Source organism: Lactuca serriola, chromosome 8, assembly GCF_051521515.1.
Source record: "Lactuca serriola cultivar US96UC23 chromosome 8, Lser_US96UC23_V15, whole genome shotgun sequence".
Classification (NCBI taxonomy): domain Eukaryota; kingdom Viridiplantae; phylum Streptophyta; class Magnoliopsida; order Asterales; family Asteraceae; genus Lactuca; species Lactuca serriola.
The window spans coordinates 263,669,990-263,688,935 of record NC_136415.1 but is presented as its reverse complement, the minus strand read 5'-3'; the positions used below and the strand labels follow the sequence as shown (position 1 = coordinate 263,688,935).

Genomic DNA, 18,946 nt, shown 5'->3' with positions numbered 1-18,946 from the left:
TATAAAGGATGATAACATACAAGTGGGTGTTAACAAGAGTCTAGAAAATAAGACTGTTTCTAGTGATGGTTGCAGTAATAAAAATAGTTTTGAAATCATGGGATTGATTGATGAGGAAGTTATGGATAGAATGGAAGAGGATGCAACAGGGGGGGGGGGGGAAAGTTGATGTTCATCAGGAAGGAGATTGTGTTGATTCTTCTTCTGATGTTGTTGGAATAATGAATAATAAGTTGGATCCTTCTAAGTTTGTTGGGAAGGGTAATGTAGGGAATGAAAGTAATAAAATGAAGAATAGTATGATGGTTCAGGGGAATAGTAATAGCAAAGATGGGATTTCTCAGGCATTTGAGGTGGTAAATGCCAAAAACTCTATTGTTTCCCAATGATGTCCATAGGGGTTTGGAATGTCAGGGGCTTGAATAAAGTTGTTAAACAGAAGGAGGTTATTGATGTTATTAGGAGTAATAACAAGGTATATGTGTTGTGGTGGAGTCTCATGTCAAGGTCTTAAATCTTAAGAATGTTTGTGATAAGACCTTTGGTCAATGGGATTGGGTTTCTAATAATAGTAGTTGTGAGGCTGGAACTAGAATAATTGTTAGATGGAATCCTAGACTGTTTGATGTGATGGTGATTTCTCAATCTAGACAAGTTATACACTGTTATGTTAGGTCCTGTAATTCCAACTATAGCATGTATTTTTCTTTTATATATGTTGCTTCGAATTATCTTGAGAGAAGGTTATTATGGGATAATTTGAAGAAACATATTTTGGTTGTTAAGAAGGAAGCATGGGGAATTTTAGGTGATTTTAATATTGCTTTAAAGCCATCGGAATATTCTGAAGGTTGTTCTAAAACTCCGAAAGGAGTTGATGACTTTATTGACTATATAAACTTGATTGAAGTAGAAGATCTGAATTGCTCTGGGTTTCAGTTTACTTGGAATAAAACTCCGGCTGGGAATAAGGGTCTTTTGAAGAAGTTATATAGGGTGATTGTCAATTTGAAATTTGTTTCAGATCAACCTTTACCGCATGCAGTTTTTAAACCTTATAGGGTGTCGGATCACTGTCCTGCTATTTTAAATGTTCCTGTTGGCAAATTGAGATGGAAACCTTTGTTTAGGTTTGCCAATTTTATCACTGAGAAGGAGGAATTCTTACCATTGGTTAAGGAAATTTGGGATTCTAATATTGACGGGTTTTTATGTTCAAAGTGTGTCAAAAGTTGAAGATTCTTAAAAAGTATTGTCGGGAGCTTTGCAATAAACATAGGGGTTCTGGGAAGAGAATTCAAGAGTTAAGAAAGGAGTTGGAAGGTAAACAAGCTGATATTGATCTTAATCCTTTTGATTGTAAGATTAGGGAGGAGCATGCTAATATTTTTTTTGAATTCAATGTTGCGTGTAATGATGAAGAAAAGCTTCTTTACCAGAGATCTAAGATAAATTGGTTACTAGAAGGGGACAATAATACAAAGTTTTTTCATAGAGTTGTCAAGAGCAGGGGCAATAGAAATCGTATTTTGATGGTTCTTGATGAAGATGGAAGATGGGTTAGTGGGAAGGCTATGAAGGATAAATTTGTGACCCATTTCAATAAGTTTTTAGGTTGTGAAGATGTTACTGAGTTCTGTTGTTTTAATGATGGGTTCTTTCATAATAAATTGGATAGTAGGGTGGCTTTAAATATGATTAGAGTGGTTACTGATGAAGAAATTAAAGTTGCGATGTTTGATATTGATGACAATCGTGCCCCTGGTCCAGATGGGTTCTCCTCCAAATTTTTTAAAAGTGCTTGGAACATTGTTGGGATGGAGGTGTGTAAAGCTGTGAGGGAATTTTTTGGACTGGTAAATTGTTGAATGGGATTAATGCTACGAGAATTGTGTTGGTTCCTAAAGTGGAGTTCCCAAGGAAAGTTTTTGACTTCCGTCCTATAGCTTGCTGTAACACTTTGTATAAGTGTATTAGTAAGATTATAATGAACATAATTAAAAATAGTTTGGGTGATATTGTGAGCAAAAATCAATCAGCTTTCATTCCAGGGAGATCTATTTTGGATAATATTCTCCTTGCTCAGGAGCTGATTGTGGGGTCTAAAAATAAGAGAGGAGTTCCCAAATGCACCATAAAGATTGATATTTAAAACGCATATGATAAGGTGGATTGGAAATTTCTTAAAAGGATTCTCCTGGGGTTTGGGTTTCATCCGATAATGATTTAGTGGATTATGGCTTGTGTTTCATCTCTGTGGTTCATGTTGAATTTTAATGGTGAAGATTTCGGGTTTTTTTAAGGTAAGAGGGGTCTTAGGCAGGGTGATCCTCTATCTCCTTACCTATTTACTATAGTTATGGAGGTTTTTAATATCATCCTTTTGAAGAAAATTGAAGATGACCAGAATTTTAAGTTTCATAGTAAGTATATGTCCCATAAAATTACACATTTATGCTTTGCTGATGATTTGTTAGTCTTTTCTTATAGAAATGGGAATTCAGCTAGAGTTATTAGGGATGCTCTTGATGAGTTTAAAAAAGTTTCAGGGTTGAAGGTGAGCATGGAGAAAAGTCAGATTTTCTTTAGTTGTGTTAAACCCAATATAAGAAGGATTATCTTGGGCATTCTTCCTTTTGATATTGGAAAATTTCCTTTTAAGTATTTGGGAATTCCTATGTCTGTTACTAAGTTATTTGGCAGAGATTGTAAACAGCTTATTGAGAAGATTAAGATGAGAGTTTTCAATTGGAAAAGCAAGGCTTTATCGTTTGCTAGGAGGCTGCAACTCATTAATTCTGTTTTGACCTCTATTCATGTGTATTGGGCTTCGATTTTGTAAAATTACCATTGCTACTATTAAAGAGATTGAGAAGCTTTGTAGAAGTTTCTTGTGGGCGAATGGTGAGATAGTCAAAGGGAAAGCTAAAGTCAAGTGGAATGATATTTGTAGGCCTAAAGCTTATGGTGGTTTAGGAGTGAAGAATTTAAGGAAATGGAATGATGCTTTGTTAGCTAAACATGTGTGGAATGTGATTAATAATACAAATTATCTGTGGGTCCAGTGGATGAAAACCAATCACATTGGTGACAAGAATTTTTGGGATATTTTGCAGAAGAAGATTATGAGCTGGACTTGGAAGAGGTTCCTTGAGGTGAGGAAAATTGTTAGGCCCCATATTGTTTCGTGTGTGGGAAATGGGATGAATAATTCTCTTTGGCATGATTGGTGGCACCCAATTGGTATATTCTGTTCTATTATATCTAGAAGAGATTGGGTTAGCAATGGATTTAGTGATACTTCCATTGTCAATGATGTTTTAGTTAACGATATCTATATATGGCCAGTTGAGTGGGTTAATAAATTCCCTGGATTGAAGGATGTCCCCATGTTTTGCATTAAGCCTAATTAGAGGGATGTTACAGGTTGGAGAGATAAGAACCCCTGTAAACAATTTTCATGCAAACAGGTATTGTGTGATATAAATAATTTTAGAGACAAAGTTCCTTGGTATGATATTGTGTGGTAAGGTAATTGCATTCCTCGAAATTCACTTATTTTGTGGATGGCTATTTTGAATAGATTGAAGACCCAGGATCGTGTCAGAGGTTGGGAAATTTTTGGTAATTTACTTTGTCCTTTTTGTGCTATTTCTCCAAATTCCCATGATCACCTCTTCTTCAAATGTGATCATTCTCAACTTATTTGGATGTATTTCTGTAATAAGATTGGTCTTAATCTCTTTGTTGATGATTGGAATGATTTGGTTATGAAGCTGTGCAATTTGTTTAAAAGGAAACCTATTGAGAATCTGGTTAATAAATGTGTTTTTGCCACTTGTGTTGCCCATATTTAGAAGGAGAGAAATTCTAGATTGATGGTTGATGGTTCTTGGTTTTGGGGTTGGCAAAGGAGGATGTTTAATTTTGGTGATTTTAATTTTGTGAATTGGTGGGGGTATTTTTGGAATAAGTTTCAATACAAAGGAATTGACAGATTGTGTTACTGGTTTGAGAGCTTGCTTTCAAATCATGTGACTTGTACCTATGGGATTTTCTGTTTGGATATGATCTTAATTGAGATTATCCAAATGGAGAATCTTAGACATGTGATTGATGCCATGTCTAGTATGAAACTTGTTCTGATTTTTTGGAGGATTAGTGTTAGTTTGTTGTGGTTTGGCTTCTGTTTGATGTGTAGGAAGTTTTTGCAAAGGATGAAGTTGGATTATATTAGCATTCAGATGGAGTCTTTTTTGATGAAGACTAAGTGGATGATCTTTCTGTTTGAAGAGGATAAAAGAAGTAATAGATTTAGTAGGAGGATCGATGGGAGGAGAAGTGGCAGAAGGTTCAGGATTGATAGGTTGATAGGGTTTTTAAGTAGTAGCAATAATGGGTGTTATAATAGTGTTTTCTTTTATTGTTCCTATTTTTTATTTGTTTAGATAGTATTGTGGATTTGTTGGGTTTTTTCTTAAAGCTTGGCCTTTGGACTGTGGGTTTTTTTAAGGGCCTTACCCCTTGCTTTGGTATTAAGGATCTTTGGGGGTTTTGGTGGTGCAAGGGGGTGAAGTTACCTTTTTTCCCACTTTCAATATGTCTTTGGGCTAGCTTTAACGATAATAAGGATTTTTGGGGTTATGGGTGGTTAAGGTTGGTTATTAAAAAGTGGGTAGGTAGTTGGTTATGGATAGGTTGGTTAGATTTGTATTTTGTTGGTTGATTTACTTTTGTTTGGTTTTGTATTTTTTTTATTCTTTTTAATAAAGTTTCATGAGCTTTGGCTCTTTCAAAAAAAAAAAAGAATGAAACAATGCTCCTCAAAGCTTTGCTAAATTGCATAGAATTCTCTTGTAGAACTCAAGAATGAAACAATGCTCATTAAAGCTTTGCTTAAATTGAATAATCGCAACTTCTATTGTGGAACTCAAGAATTAAACAGTGCTCATCAAAGCTTTGCTAAATTGCGAAGACTACTTCTATTGTGGAACTCTAGAATTAAACAATGCTCATCAAAGCTTTGCTAAATTGCATACATTTCTAATGTGGAACTCTAGAATTAAACAATGCTCATCAAAGGTTTTCTTAAATTGCATAGACTTTTATTGTGGAACTCAAGAATTAAACAATGCTCATCAAAGCTTTGCTAAATTACGAAGACCTCATATATTATGGAACTCATTAATTAAACAATGCTCATCAAAACCTTGCTAAATTGCATAGACTTCTATTGTGGAACTCAAGAATTGAACAATGCTCACCAAAGCTCTGCTAAACTGAAAACAATACATCTATTGTGGAAATCAAGAATTAAACTACGCTCGTCAAAGCACTGCTTAAACTGCATAGACTTCAATGGTGGAACTCAAGTATGAAACAAAGCTCATTAAAGCTTTGCTTAAATTGCATAGACTTCTATTATGGAACTCAAGAATGAAACAATGCTCATCAAAGCTTTGCTAAATTGCAAAGACTACTTTTATTGTGGAACTCAAGTAGTAAACAATGCTCATCAAAGCTTTGCTAAATTGCATAGACTTCTAATGTGGAACTCAAGAGTGAAACAATGCTCATCAAAGCTTTGCTTAAATTGCATACACTTCTTTTATGGAACTCAAGAATTAAACAGTCTCATCAAATCTTTGCGAAATTGCGAAGACTACTTCTATTGTGGAACTAAAATATTAATCAATGCTCATCAAAGCTTTGCTAAATTGCACAGACTTCTAATATGGAATCAAATCAATTCTCATCAAAGACTACTCAAGAATTAAACCATTCTAATCAAAGCTTTGATAAATGTCAAAGACTACTTCTATTGTGGAACTCAAGAAGTAAACAATGCTCATCAAAGCTTTGCTTAAATTGCATAGACTTCTATTGTGGAACTCAAGAATTTTAACAATACTCATCAAAGCTATGCGAAATTGCGAAGACTACTTCTATTGTGGAACTCAAGAATTAAACAATGCTCATCAAAGCTTTGCTAAATTACATAGACTTCTAACGTGGAACTCAAGAATGAAGCAATGCTCATCAAAGGTTTACTCATCAAAGCTTTGCTAAATTGTGAAGAGTACTTGTATTATGGAACTCAAGAATGAAACAATGCTCATCAAAGCGTTGCTTAAATTGAATAGACTTCTATTGTGGAACTCAAGAATTTTAACAACGCTCATCAAAGCTTTGCTAAATTGCGAAGACTACTTCTATTGTGGACCTCAAGAATTAAACAATGCTCATCAAAGCTTTGGTAAATTACATAGACTTCTAATGTGGACTCAAGAATGAAACAATGCTCATCAAAGGTTTGCTTAAATTGCGTAGACTTTTATTATGGAACTCAAGAATTAAACAATGCTCCTTAAAGCTTTAATAAATTGCATAGACGTGTAATGTGGAACTCAAGAATGAAACAATGCTCATCAAAGCTTTGCTTAAATTGCATAGACTTCTATTGTGGAACTCAAGAATTAAACAATGCTCATCAAAGCATTGCGAAATTGCGAAAACTACATTTATTGTGGAACTCAAGAATTAAAAAATGCTCATGAAAGCTTTGCTAAATTGCATAGACTTCTATTGTGGAACTCAAGAATCAAACAATGCTAATCAAAGATTTGCATATATTGCATTGTGACAACCCGATATTTCAACTCTTTGTAATGACCTAAAAAGTCAAGTATTGTAACTTGTGAGTTAATGAAATTAACTTTGATAATAATATGTCCAAAAAGTTTCTATTTAAATTCCTACTATGTTTAATGTCATTAAACCGTGATCGTACGTAAAAAGAACGCCCGAATCCGACTTCGTATATCGAAGTTATGATTTTTCCAAGTTCGACATAGCAGCAGACAACTAAAAGCTCGAATCGGAGATCGAGCGACTTTTGGCCGGAATGACCTAAACGAGAATCGAAGGTCTCAACAATGGTAATTCAGCGGTAAAAAGTTTGGCAAAAACCAACGTCAGATAAAGAAGTTATGAATTTCTAAAGAAGTTCCTTAAACACGACCCTTTTAAAAATAAATAATAAAAATAATTTCAAAATTTGCCGACGGAGTCTAAACGAAAGTTGTAGAGCGTAGTCGCACCTACGTGTGGATATAAAGACCATTGAAAACGGAATTCGTATGAAGAAGATATGAATTTTAGAAGTTTATTAATTAAATTAAATATAAATTTAATTATAAACTCTTGGTAATATCCGAAGAGGAGTCAGCAGATAGGACCGAAGTACGCCCTGCGTACCTTTGTACGCCCCGCATACTCAAGGCCAAGGCCTCGGATCGTCCACGTCCCGGTCTTTGCGAAGTAGCCTTGTCCCATCCGAAGTCCGAGGCAGTCGAGGACTCGGTCATGCATGACGTACGCGTACGCCCCGCGTACCCTCGTACGCCGTACGTACCAAGGTGGTTCCAGCCCCTATAAAAGGGATGCGAGGGTTCCGTAGAAAGGGCTCCATTTCTCTCATTTCCTTTGCGTTCTTGCCTCGTTTTCCGTGCCCGTTCTAACCCGAAGCCCTGGTCATTTTGCTCAAGTCCCGAAGATCGTTTTTACTCCTGAGATTCCTGAGAATCCCGAGAAAAATCCGTTTCCCGAGACAAAACTATGTCCGGTTTCCATCTCGCTTTCTTCAAACTTTCAAGTGAGTTCATACCCCTTAATTAACCTTTTAAATGTTCTATAAATGCTTTTATATGCTTTCAAGGGGGGGATACAAGTAAAACACACGAGTATCATCGTGCGTTATATAAAGAATTTTTGTATGCTTTTATATAACCAAATCATATGTGATTTATAAACTTTATAGGGAACTTTCGTCTATAAAATATGTTACAATAGCATTCTATCTTATGAAATATAAATTGTTGTAATGCATGTATAAACTAAACATTTTCTTAGATTATATGTATACTTGTCTATCTTAGGCTCTACAAAAATCTATACTTTCATAACAAGTGATTCCTTTTCTAGGTATTTCTAAACAAACGAGACACACTTTTAGAAAACTATAATAAGTATAGTTTTATGAGGATATTGCTAACTTTTACATACTAGAAACACGATTTTCAAGAAGTCACTTTCATATACAAGAACAAACGAACATTTTAACACGTAAATCTGTTTTTATACCACGGTTTGTGAGACATTAACTTCACGTACGTTCGAGTACACATTTCAAGTCCTGTATTATATACCAGAATCCCTTGGAGGGGGAGCATGGTGTTTGTGTATAGATCTATACGGGCTTGACAACCCGCGCCTTGACTGTTAGCTACAATCCATCATTTGGGGTGACAAACGTCATAACATTCCAACGCCTGAAGAACGTTGTGTATAGGCATTCTGAGTCAATAGTATGGTTATAAAACTCACATGGGGTATTAAAAATGCATTGATTTACGAGGTTTTCAAACATATTGGTTATTTTACACTTACATACATTTTTAGAAACAAACATTGGTCTTGAGAGAAGGCTACTTTTATACTAGTAGAAAATATAGGATTTTCTAGAAACAAACAAACAAGGACAAAACATTTCATTTCATACAAACATTGTCATTTAATACTTATGAAACTCACCAGCTTAAATGCTGATCTACTCTTTCAAAATTACTTGTATGTCCCAGGGATTCAGTAATTTCAGGTACTAATATGCTTTTGAAGAAGAGATGCTGCGACGCCAGTTTAATCTCATATTTTGACATCATATTGTAATTGGTTTTAAACATGTAACTTTTGACAAATGTAAACTTTCAATTATATATATGATGGTTGTATTGCTTTCTTTACTATGTATTCATTTGTTACGTTACCACATGAAGTCATCCGCCCCCGAACGTTTCCGCCATTCAGGTTTGGGGGTGTGACAGATTGGTATCAGAGCAATGTTTATAGTGAACTAAGTATATCGAACCACATAAGATATACAAACTATAAATGCTTAAGGGACTAATACTCTCTGACAAAACAATTTTCTTTGGTTTTTTTTTACGCTTAAGCAGCGTTACGTTTAACTTAAATTGTTAGTTCATTTAAGTACAAATACATGCATACAACAAATTATTTTCATGATTTTAACTATACAACAAGTATTTAGACAAGTTGACACTACGATTAAAACTCGATATATATAATCAGATTTGGGACAAATATAGTGTGATTAACTATATTTGCCCGAGATCGGACCAATATATATCGAGGATTGCTCGTAGTAAGCAACAAGTCAAAACTTACCAAACCGTCACAAGAATTTAAATACTATAGGAGTATTTGCTACATAAACTAGTTTAACTTACATGTTTTGCGTGTTTCAACTTTATTCAATTCTTATAACCCTACTTCTCGTACAGTCAAATGGCTGGATTTCACCACCCTGGCGACCCCTACTTTCCCAACCAAGGCAATGGAGGATGGGTCGAAGATGATCCTGAAGAGGACGAGGAACCCAGAGAAGTGGATGATGACTCCGGTACCGACTCAGAGCCGGAAGTGATCAACCCACCACCCGTACAACCTCCCGTCTTCGTAAGGAACTTTCAAGGACCGACTCCCGTCTGGGGAAGTCACCTCCACCATTGGAGCCAACAACAAAACCTACGCCCTCCCTACGGCATGTGCCGGGACTTCTACGATGTCTGCGGCGGAGGTTTGGCTGATCGGGCACTCCCAGTATTGGTGGGTAAGCTAGCCAATCAGTCCTATCAATCCGGAGTTCAAGCTAGCCGGCTTCGGGATGTCAACATGGAAGTACAGGTTCACACTTCCGACATCCGTAGGCTGGACAGAAGGCAAGACAATGCTTAACTCCAAACCGAGGCATTCCAAGCGCAAATGATTGCAGCCCTCTCCAAATTAAGGGAACAACAAGCCGCTTTTGATAGGCGTCTAATGGAGTCAAAGCAATCGGATGCGGAGTCAAGCTCCAAGCGCAACCTACGTCGCAAGTAGTGCTTGCAAGAAACTCAAATTTTGTTATAAGTTAGGACCTCGGCTAAAAGTCTTTAAATTTCTCAACCTTTGTAACCGGAGACCCTTATAGGGGTCAATTTTTCATGATCGTTGTATCAACTATTATATTAATATAAGTGGCACTATTATTACTACGTTGAGTATTTCATTAAATCCTTGAAAAGTCGTCGAGAAACCAAGTGCTTGATTCATATTGTCAGTCTTACAAATAACTTTCATGCTTCTATTTTAAGACTCATACTATCATCTGTTGTCGAACTATAGCAATTTGGTTCATAAGACACATTCAGTTTCTATACTAAGTAATTCTTATCGTTATCTTTTCAACCTATAGTTGAAGGATGCCTCCGCGTAGGAATCCAAGGCGAAACAACGGTGGGGAACTCGAGAATTAAACAATGCTCATCAAAACCTTGCTAAATTGCATAGACTTCTATTGCGGAACTCAAGAATTGAACAATGCTCATCAAAGCTTTGCTAAACTAAAAACACTACATCTATTGTGTAAATCAAGAATTAAATAATGCTCATCAAAGCATTGCATCAACTGCATAGGCTTCAGTTGTGGAGCTCAAATATTAAACAATGCTACTCAAAGACTTGCTAAATTGCATAGACATCTATTGTGGAACTCAAGAATTTAACAATGATAATCAAAGCTTTGCTAAATTGCGAAGACTACTTCTATAGTGGAACTTAAGAATTAAACAATATTTATCAAAGCTTTGCCAAATTGCATAGACTTCTAAAGTGGAACTCAAGAATGAAACAATTTTCATCAAAGCTTTGCTAAATTGCATAGACTTCAAATATGGAACTCAAGAGTAAAACAATGCTCATCAAAGCTTTGCTTAAATTGCATACACTACTTTTGTGGAACACAGGAATTAAACAATGCTCATCAAAGCTTTGCTAGATTGCAAAGAATACTTCTATTGTAGAACTCAAGAATTAAACAATGCTCATCAATACTCTGCTAAATTCCATAGACTTCCAATGTGGAAACCAAGAATGAAACAATGCTCCTCAAAGTTGTTCTAAATTGCATAGACTTCTATTGTGGAACTCAATAATGAAACAATGCTCATCAAAGCTTTGCTTAAATTGCATAAAGGCAAATTCTATTATGGAACTCAAGAATGAAACAAAGCTCATCAAAGCATTGCTTAAAATGCATAGACTTTAACTGTGGAACTCAAGTGTTAAACACTGCGAATCAAAGATTTGCTAAATTTCATAGACATCTATTGTGGAACTCAAGAATTAAACAATGCTAATCAAAGCTTTGCTAAATTGCGAAGACTACTTCTATTGTGGAACTCTAGAATTAAACAATGCTTATCAAATCTTTGCTAAATTGCATAGATTTCTAATGTGGAACTCTAGAATAAAACAATGCTCATCGAAGGTTTTCTTAAATTGCATAGACTTTTATTGTGGCACTCAAGAATTAAACAATGCTCATCAAAGCTTTGCTAAATTGCGAAGACTACTTATATTGTGGAACTCAACAATTAAACAATGCTCATCAAAACCTTGCTAAATTGCATAGACTTATATTGTGGAACTCAAGAATTCAACAATGCTCATCAAAGCTTTGCTAAACTGAAAACACTACATCTATTGTGGAAATCAAGAAATAAACAAAGCTCCTCAAAGCATTGCTTAAACTACATAGACGTCAATTGTGGAGCTCAAATATTAAACAATGCTAATCATAGATTTGCTAAATTGCATAGACATCTATTGTGGGACTGAAGAATTAAACAATACTAAAATGATGCTTTTTCGCTTTCTCTCTCTTCTTTCTCTCTCTTATCCTGATTCTTTCTGACGGTGGTGCGATCTAGCTTAGATTCATCGGCGCTGCTTTTCCGAAGAATTTCTTTTAATAGGTGAAGCAATATCTTTCATTATTCCATTGATTTAATGGGAGCATCATCCAAATCGGATAGATTGAAGGACGTGAAGGTTAAACCTCGAGATAAAAGTGCTGCAGTTCGTTATACAAAAACTGAAATGGAGGTGAATGATCTTGTTCCTCCTGGGGTAATTGAACAATCATCTGCCACGATCTATAAAGCTCGTCGCAAACCAAGTGTGACTGGAGCTGTTGCATCTGGGATTAGCAAAGTTGGATGGAAAATGGAGGGGAAATCTTTCAGGATTAAGAACAGAGCTAGGAAGAAGGTGGATAAATTAGCTTCGATGGATACGGAAGTGTGCTTCAATGAAGATGGTTCAGAGGAGGAAACGGGAGAAGAATCGGAATCTGTCTCAGTTTGGGAGTCGGATTCTAACATTTCTATTCCTGGATCTGAAGGAAAGGAGAAGGAATTGAAGAAAAGGTTGTCTGGTGATTCCAAAAAGGTAAGTTCTCATGTTGTTTCTATCCCATCTGGTAATACTGCTAATTTGATGAGAAATTGGGATGAATTGATGATGAGTAATGAAGTTTTAAGTCCAATCTCTGAATTGAAGAATGTTATTAGTGAAATGGTTAATGTGAACCCTACCATATCGGTGATGGATGATAAAATTCAGAATAACTCTAATAGGGAAGATAGTGAAGTTGTGAAGATTATAACTGATGGGAAGAAAAGGGCTAATAATAATGAAGAATTCATTCCAAGAGTTGGTTTTCAGTTTCTGAGTGAATTGAAGGAAGAAGGACAGGTGGGAAAGAGAGTTGAGAAGACTATGGGGAAAGATTTAGATAGTGAGAAGAATCAGAAAATGGATGTTGATATGTCATATTTGGAAAAGAAAGATAAGGAGATAGAAGATAATACTGATGATGATGAGAATACTGATGAGGAAGGGGATAATGATTCAAGTGAGGATGATACTAGTGGGGATGAGGAAATTGAAACAGAAGAAGAGGTTAATGCTAAGAGTAATATGGATACTAGCTGTAATGAGAAATCAGGTACTGTTATTAATAGCATTAATTTACTTCCTTCTATTTTGGGAAACGCTAAGATTAGCAATAAGAAGGAAGGAGGAATGCAGGGGAATGTGATGAACTCTTATGCTGGTGTGTTAAAGGGTAATAGACATAAGGGTAAGATTGATGTTAGATTCATTCCTGGGGAGAAAGGGGAAGAGGATGGTCCTGTTATAATTCCAATAGAGAATCTAAAGAATGCAAGTATTCCTTTTTCTAATACTCTTTATGGTTATATGATTGACAAGAAGTTGGCGTTTCCTGTTATTCAGAAAGAAGTTAGAAGATTGTGGAAGAATGTGGGTTTGGAAGAGGTATTCATGAACAGCAAAGGATTTTTCTTCTTTAAATTCAGTGATGAAAAGGGGATGTTATCTGTTTTGGAGGGTAGTCCTTGGTTAATGTTTAATAATATGCCTTTATTTCTTCAACGATGGAGGCCTGGTTTGACATTAACTAAGAACAAGCATGATAATATTCCTGTTTGGATTAAAATATTTGATCTGCCCTTGGAAGTTTGGAGTGGTGAAAACTTATGTAGAATTGCTAGTAAGATAGGTATTCCTTTGGCTTTTGATTCCTTTACTGAGGATATGTGTTTGGAACATAAAGGAAGGAATGCTTATGCTAGAATTCTTGTTGAAATGGCAGCTGGGAAGGAATGGAGAAAGAAGATTGATATAGCTACTTGGGATTTTGTTTCTAATTCTGTTGTGATTCAAAGTTTTGATGTTGAATATGCTTGGATTCCTTCTAGATGTAATCATTGTAAAGTCTATGGGCATGTGGATAAAGTTTGTGCTGCTGCTATGAATGTAGGGAAGGAGGATAATAATGGAGAAGTGAGAAATTTAAAGAATAATAAAGGGAAGGAAGTTGTTAATGGGGATGGGTTCACAGAAGTTAAATATAAAAAGGTTATGGGTAACAATGATGGTGAAGGCACTAGCAAGTCTCAAGAGGGTTATAATCAATTGAATAATATGAAGAATAATGGGAAGAATGGGAATTGGAGAAGGGGTAGTTTCTCTAAAAGCAATAATGGGAACAGAGGTGGAAATGGTAAAGGGCATAACTGGAATTGGAGTAATAAAGGAGTAAGTCATTGGAATTTAGAAAAGAACAGAAATTACGAGAAGTTTGTTAATGGGCAGGATGTAATAGGTAGTCGGGGGTTGAAGGAGAATAATAAGCAGGAGGTTGTAGTTAAAAAGGATAATAAGGCAGAGATGGGCAATTTTAGTCTTGGTAGTGAGAATATAACAGAGGAGGGATTAAGTAATAAAAACAGTTTTGAAATCTTGGGAGAGATTGAAGAGGAAGTTTTGGATAAAATGGAAGAGGATGATAAGATTGTGAAGACAGTTGCTAATCAAAATGTTGATTGTGGTGATGCTGGAATGGGTTCTAATGAAAGCAAGAATAACAAATTGATTTCTTCAATCAAGGGAGAGGGGAAGAAGAAAGGAAATGAATGTAATAAAGTGAATAAAGATAAGTTGGAGTCGGATAATAATAGCAGTAAGATGGGGAGTTCTCAGGCATTTGAGGAGGTAAATGCCAAAAATTCTTTTATTTCCCAATGATGTCTGTTGGTGCTTGGAATGTTAGGGGATTGAATAAATCTGTTAAGCAGAAGGAGGTTATTGATGTTATTAGGTGTAATAACCTTGGTATTTGTGCTGTGATTGAATCTCATGTCAAAATCTTAAATCTCAAGAGTGTTTGTGCTAAGACTTTTAGGCAGTGGGATTGGATCTCTAATAATAATAGTTGTGAAGCTGGTACTAGAATAATAGTGGGGTGGAATCCGAGACTTTTTGATGTGATACTGCTTTCTCAATCCAAACAGGTTATTCATTGTTATGTTAAATTGTGTAATTCGGATCTTGGCATGTATTTGTCTTTTATATATGCTGCTTCAAATTATATTGAAAGAAGATTACTTTGGGATAATTTGAAAAAACATAGTTTGGTTGTTAATAGGGAAGCTTGGGGTTTATTAGGTGATTTTAATGTTGCTATAAAACCTTCGGAATATTCTGAAAGCTGTTCTAGAACTCCTAAAGGAGTTGAAGATTTTGTTGATTGCTTGAGTTTTATTGAAGTGGAGGACTTGAAGTCTTATGGGTTTCAGTTCACATGGAACAAAACTCCTATGGGTAATATGGGACTGTTGAAGAAGCTTGATAGAGTCATGGTTAATCAAAAATTTATGTCGAATCATCCTCTTGCTCATGCTGTCTTTAAACCATACAGAAATTCGGATCATTGCCCTGCTATTTTAAATTTTCCAGGTAACAAAGTGAAGTGGAAACCTTCTTTTAGATTTGCGAATTTTATCTCTGAGAAGGAGGAATTTCTCACTTTGGTTAAGGAGGTTTGGGATAAGAATATTGATGGTTTTTTTATGTTTAAAGTGACTCAAAAGTTGAAGATTCTCAAAAAACATTGCAGGGAGATGTGTAATAAATATTGGGGAGCTGGAAAAAGAATTCAGAAGTTAAGAAAGGATTTGGAGTGTAAACAACAAGATATTGACAATAATCCTTTTGATTGCAAGATTAGGGAAGAGCATGCTAATATTCTCTTAGATTTTAATATTGCTTGTAATGATGAAGAAAAGATTCTTGCTCAGCGTGCTAAAATCAAGTGGTTACAGGATGGGGACTATAACTCTAAATTCTTTCACAAAATTGTTAAAAGCAGGGGTATCAATAATCGTATTCAGATGGTTCTGAATGAAGATGGTCATTGGGTGAGTGGGAAAGCTATGATAGAGAAATTTGTGTCTCATTTTAATAAGTTTTTGGGAAGTAAGGATGATACTGATTTGTCGGGATTAAATGACGAGTTTTTTCCTAAAAAATTGGACAGTAGGGTGGCTGTTGATATGATTAGAGTGGTTACTGATGAAGAAATTAAATTGGCGATGTTTGACATAGATGACAATCGTGCCCCTGGGCCTGATGGGTATTCGTCAAAAATTTTTAAAAGCTCTTGGAGTATTGTTGGTCCAGATGTTTGTAAGGCTGTGAGAGAATTTTTTTGGACTGGTAAATTGTTGAATGGGATTAATGCTACGAGAATTTTTCTGGTCCCTAAAGTTGAGGTTCCGAGGAAAGTGTCTGATTTTAGACCTATAGCTTGCTGTAACACTTTTTATAAGTGTATCAGTAAGATTATAGTGAATAGAATTAGAAATTGTTTGAGTGATATTGTAAGTAATAATCAATCAGCTTTTATTCCTGGTAGATCTATTTTGGACAATATACTTCTTGCTCAGGAGTTGATGGTGGGGTACAAAAAAAAGAGAGGTACCCCTAAATGTACGATAAAGATTGATATACAAAAGGCTTATGATACGGTGGATTGGGATTTTCTTAATAGAGTTCTGCAGGGATTTGGGTTTCATCCAGTCATGGTTAAATGGATTATGGCTTGTGTTTCTTCCCCGTGGTTCATGCTCAATTTTAATGGTGAAGATCATGGGTATTTTAAAGGAAAGCGTGGGCTTAGGCAGGGAGATCCTTTATCTCCTTACCTATTTACTATAGTTATGGAGGTTTTCAATATTATTATGGGTAAGCTTATTGAAGATTCTTTGAATTTTAAGTTCCATAGTAAGTGTTTGAGCCTCAAAATTTCCCATTTATGTTTTGCTGATGATTTGTTAATTTTTTCTTATGGTAATGGGAATTCAGCCAGAATTATAAGGAATGCCCTTGATGATTTCAATAAGATTTCAGGGCTGAAGGTTAGTATGGAAAAAAATCAGATTTATTTCAGTTGTGTTAAGCCTAATATGAGAAGGATTATTTTGGGTATTCTTCCTTATGAAGTTGGGAAATTTCCGTTTAAATATTTGGGGGTTCCTATGTGTGTTACTAAGTTGTTTGATAGAGATTGTAAAAAGTTGATTGAAAAGATTAAGTTGAGAATTTTCAATTGGAAGTGTAAAACCTTATCTTTTGCTGGCAGATTGCAACTCATTAACTCGGTCTTAACCTCTATTCATGTTTATTGGGCTTCTATTTTTATAATTCCAATTGCTACTATTAATGAGATTGAAAAGATGTGCAGGAGTTTTTTATGGGCTAATGGTGAGATAGTCAAAGGTAAAGCTAAAGTTAAGTGGCTTGAAATTTGCAAACCTAAGGAGTATGGTGGGCTGGGAATAAAGAATTTGAGGAAATGGAATGATGCTTTACTTGCTAAACATGTTTGGAATGTGGTTAATAACAAAAATTCCCTGTGGGTGCAGTGGGTGAGAATCAATTATATAGGAAGCAGGAATTTTTGGGATATTCTGCAGAAAAAGAGTATGAACTGGACATGGAAGAGATTTTTGGAGATAAGGAATACTGTTAGGCCTCATGTTATTTCATGTGTGGGTAATGGGAGGAACACTTCTTTATGGCATGATTGGTGGCATCCTATAGGTATCCTTTGTACTATTATCCCTAGGAGAGAGTGGATTAGTAATGGTCTTAGTGATTCTGCTTTAGTTTGTGATGTTCTTGAGGTTGATTCTTATTCATGGCCGGTTGAATGGGTTAATAAGTTTCCTGGATTGACTGAAGCTCCTATGTTTTGTATTGATTCTAATTTGAATGATGTTGTTGGATGGAGGGATAAGGGAGGTATATGCAGAAAATTCTCATGCAAACAGGTGTGGAATGATTTGAATAATTTTGGGGATATTGTGCCTTGGTTTGATCTTGTTTGGTATAATAATTGCATTCCTCGCAACTCTTTTATTTTATGGTTGGCTGTCCTGAACAGATTAAAAACTCAGGATAGGGTTAGAGGATGGGAATTGGCTGGTAATTTGTTGTGTCCTTTTTGTGATAATGTGCCTGATTCGCATAGCCATTTATTCTTTAATTGTGAGTATTCCTCTAGAATTTGGAAATATTTCTGCAGTAAAGTGGGACTAAATTTGAGAACGGTTGATTGGAATGATCTTATTTTAATGTTGAGTAGAATGCTTAAACTGAAGACAGGTGAGAATTTGATCATTAAATGTATGATTGCTAGCTGTGTGTCTAATATTTGGAGAGAGAGAAACGCTAGACTTTTTGGTTCTAGCAGAATATCAGTTGAAGGGGTTATAGCTAGTATTGAGAATGAGATTCGTTTGAAGCTGATGGGATTAAGGAAAAGAGCTAAAATGATCAATAATAAGGTTTTTTTGATCTGGGGTATTTTGGGAATTGAGAATGTTGAATAATGGAGATCATTTTCTGGTTTTGCTGTTTGGAGTGTGGTTGGTTATGGTTTTGGGCTTGGCAGTGGTGGCAGTTAAATAAAGATGATTTTATTAATGGTATATGGTGGGGGTATTTTGGGAATAAAAATATGCACAAAGGAATTGACGGAATATGTCACTGGTTGGAGAGTTTACTCTTAAATCATGTGACTTGTACCTATGGGATTTGCTGTTTGGATATGATCTTAATTGAGATTACCCAAATAGAGAATCCTAGACATGTGATTGATGCCATGTCTAGTATGAAACTTAATTTGATTCACTGGTGTTTTGGTGTTATTTTCTTGTGTTTCTTTTTGAGTTTGTGGTGCAGAAAGGCGAAGCAAAGGTTGGTGGTGGGCAATAGCTGTGGAGAGATTATGGATTCCCTGATGAGGACTTTGAAGGATGTAAAGGACAAGGATTGCGACAGGAGCTTTGGGACTATTTGTAGTGCGGGGCTCTCCTGTTTTCTCTTTGATGTTATGTTTATTTGTAGTTTAGTTTATTGGGTTCTCCTTGTTTTTTGTGGTTTGTGGGTTTTGAACTTGAGGGTTTTTTTCTTAAAGGTTAGCTTATGGACTGAGGGTTTTTTTAAGGGCCTTACCCCTTGCTTTGGATTCTTTATCTTTTGGAGGTTTGGTTGGAGCAAGGGGGTGAAGTTACCTTTTTTCCCTCTTTCAATAAGTTTTTGGGCTACCTTTAAGGATTTTAGGGTGTTTTGGGGTTGTGAGAGGTTATTTCTTCTTATTAGGAAATGGTTTGGT

The 18,946-nt window shown here is 35.6% G+C and overlaps 1 protein-coding gene across 1 annotated transcript; it reads left to right on the top strand.

Annotated features, from left to right (window-relative positions):
• Nucleotides 1-2,816: 2,816 nt before the first annotated feature.
• LOC145068072 (putative mitochondrial protein AtMg00310) lies at nt 2,817-3,413 on the top strand. Its single transcript, XM_079015062.1, has one exon. It carries the CDS (start codon nt 2,817-2,819, stop codon nt 3,411-3,413), a length of 597 nt encoding a protein of 198 aa, XP_078871188.1.
• The last annotated feature ends 15,533 nt before the right edge of the window (nt 3,414-18,946 follow it).

What these genes read in the sequence shown, in the direction of transcription:
- LOC145068072 (XM_079015062.1), top strand. Translation starts at nt 2,817, where the DNA reads ATGTGTATTGGGCTTCGATTTTGTAAAATTACCATTGCTACTATTAAA.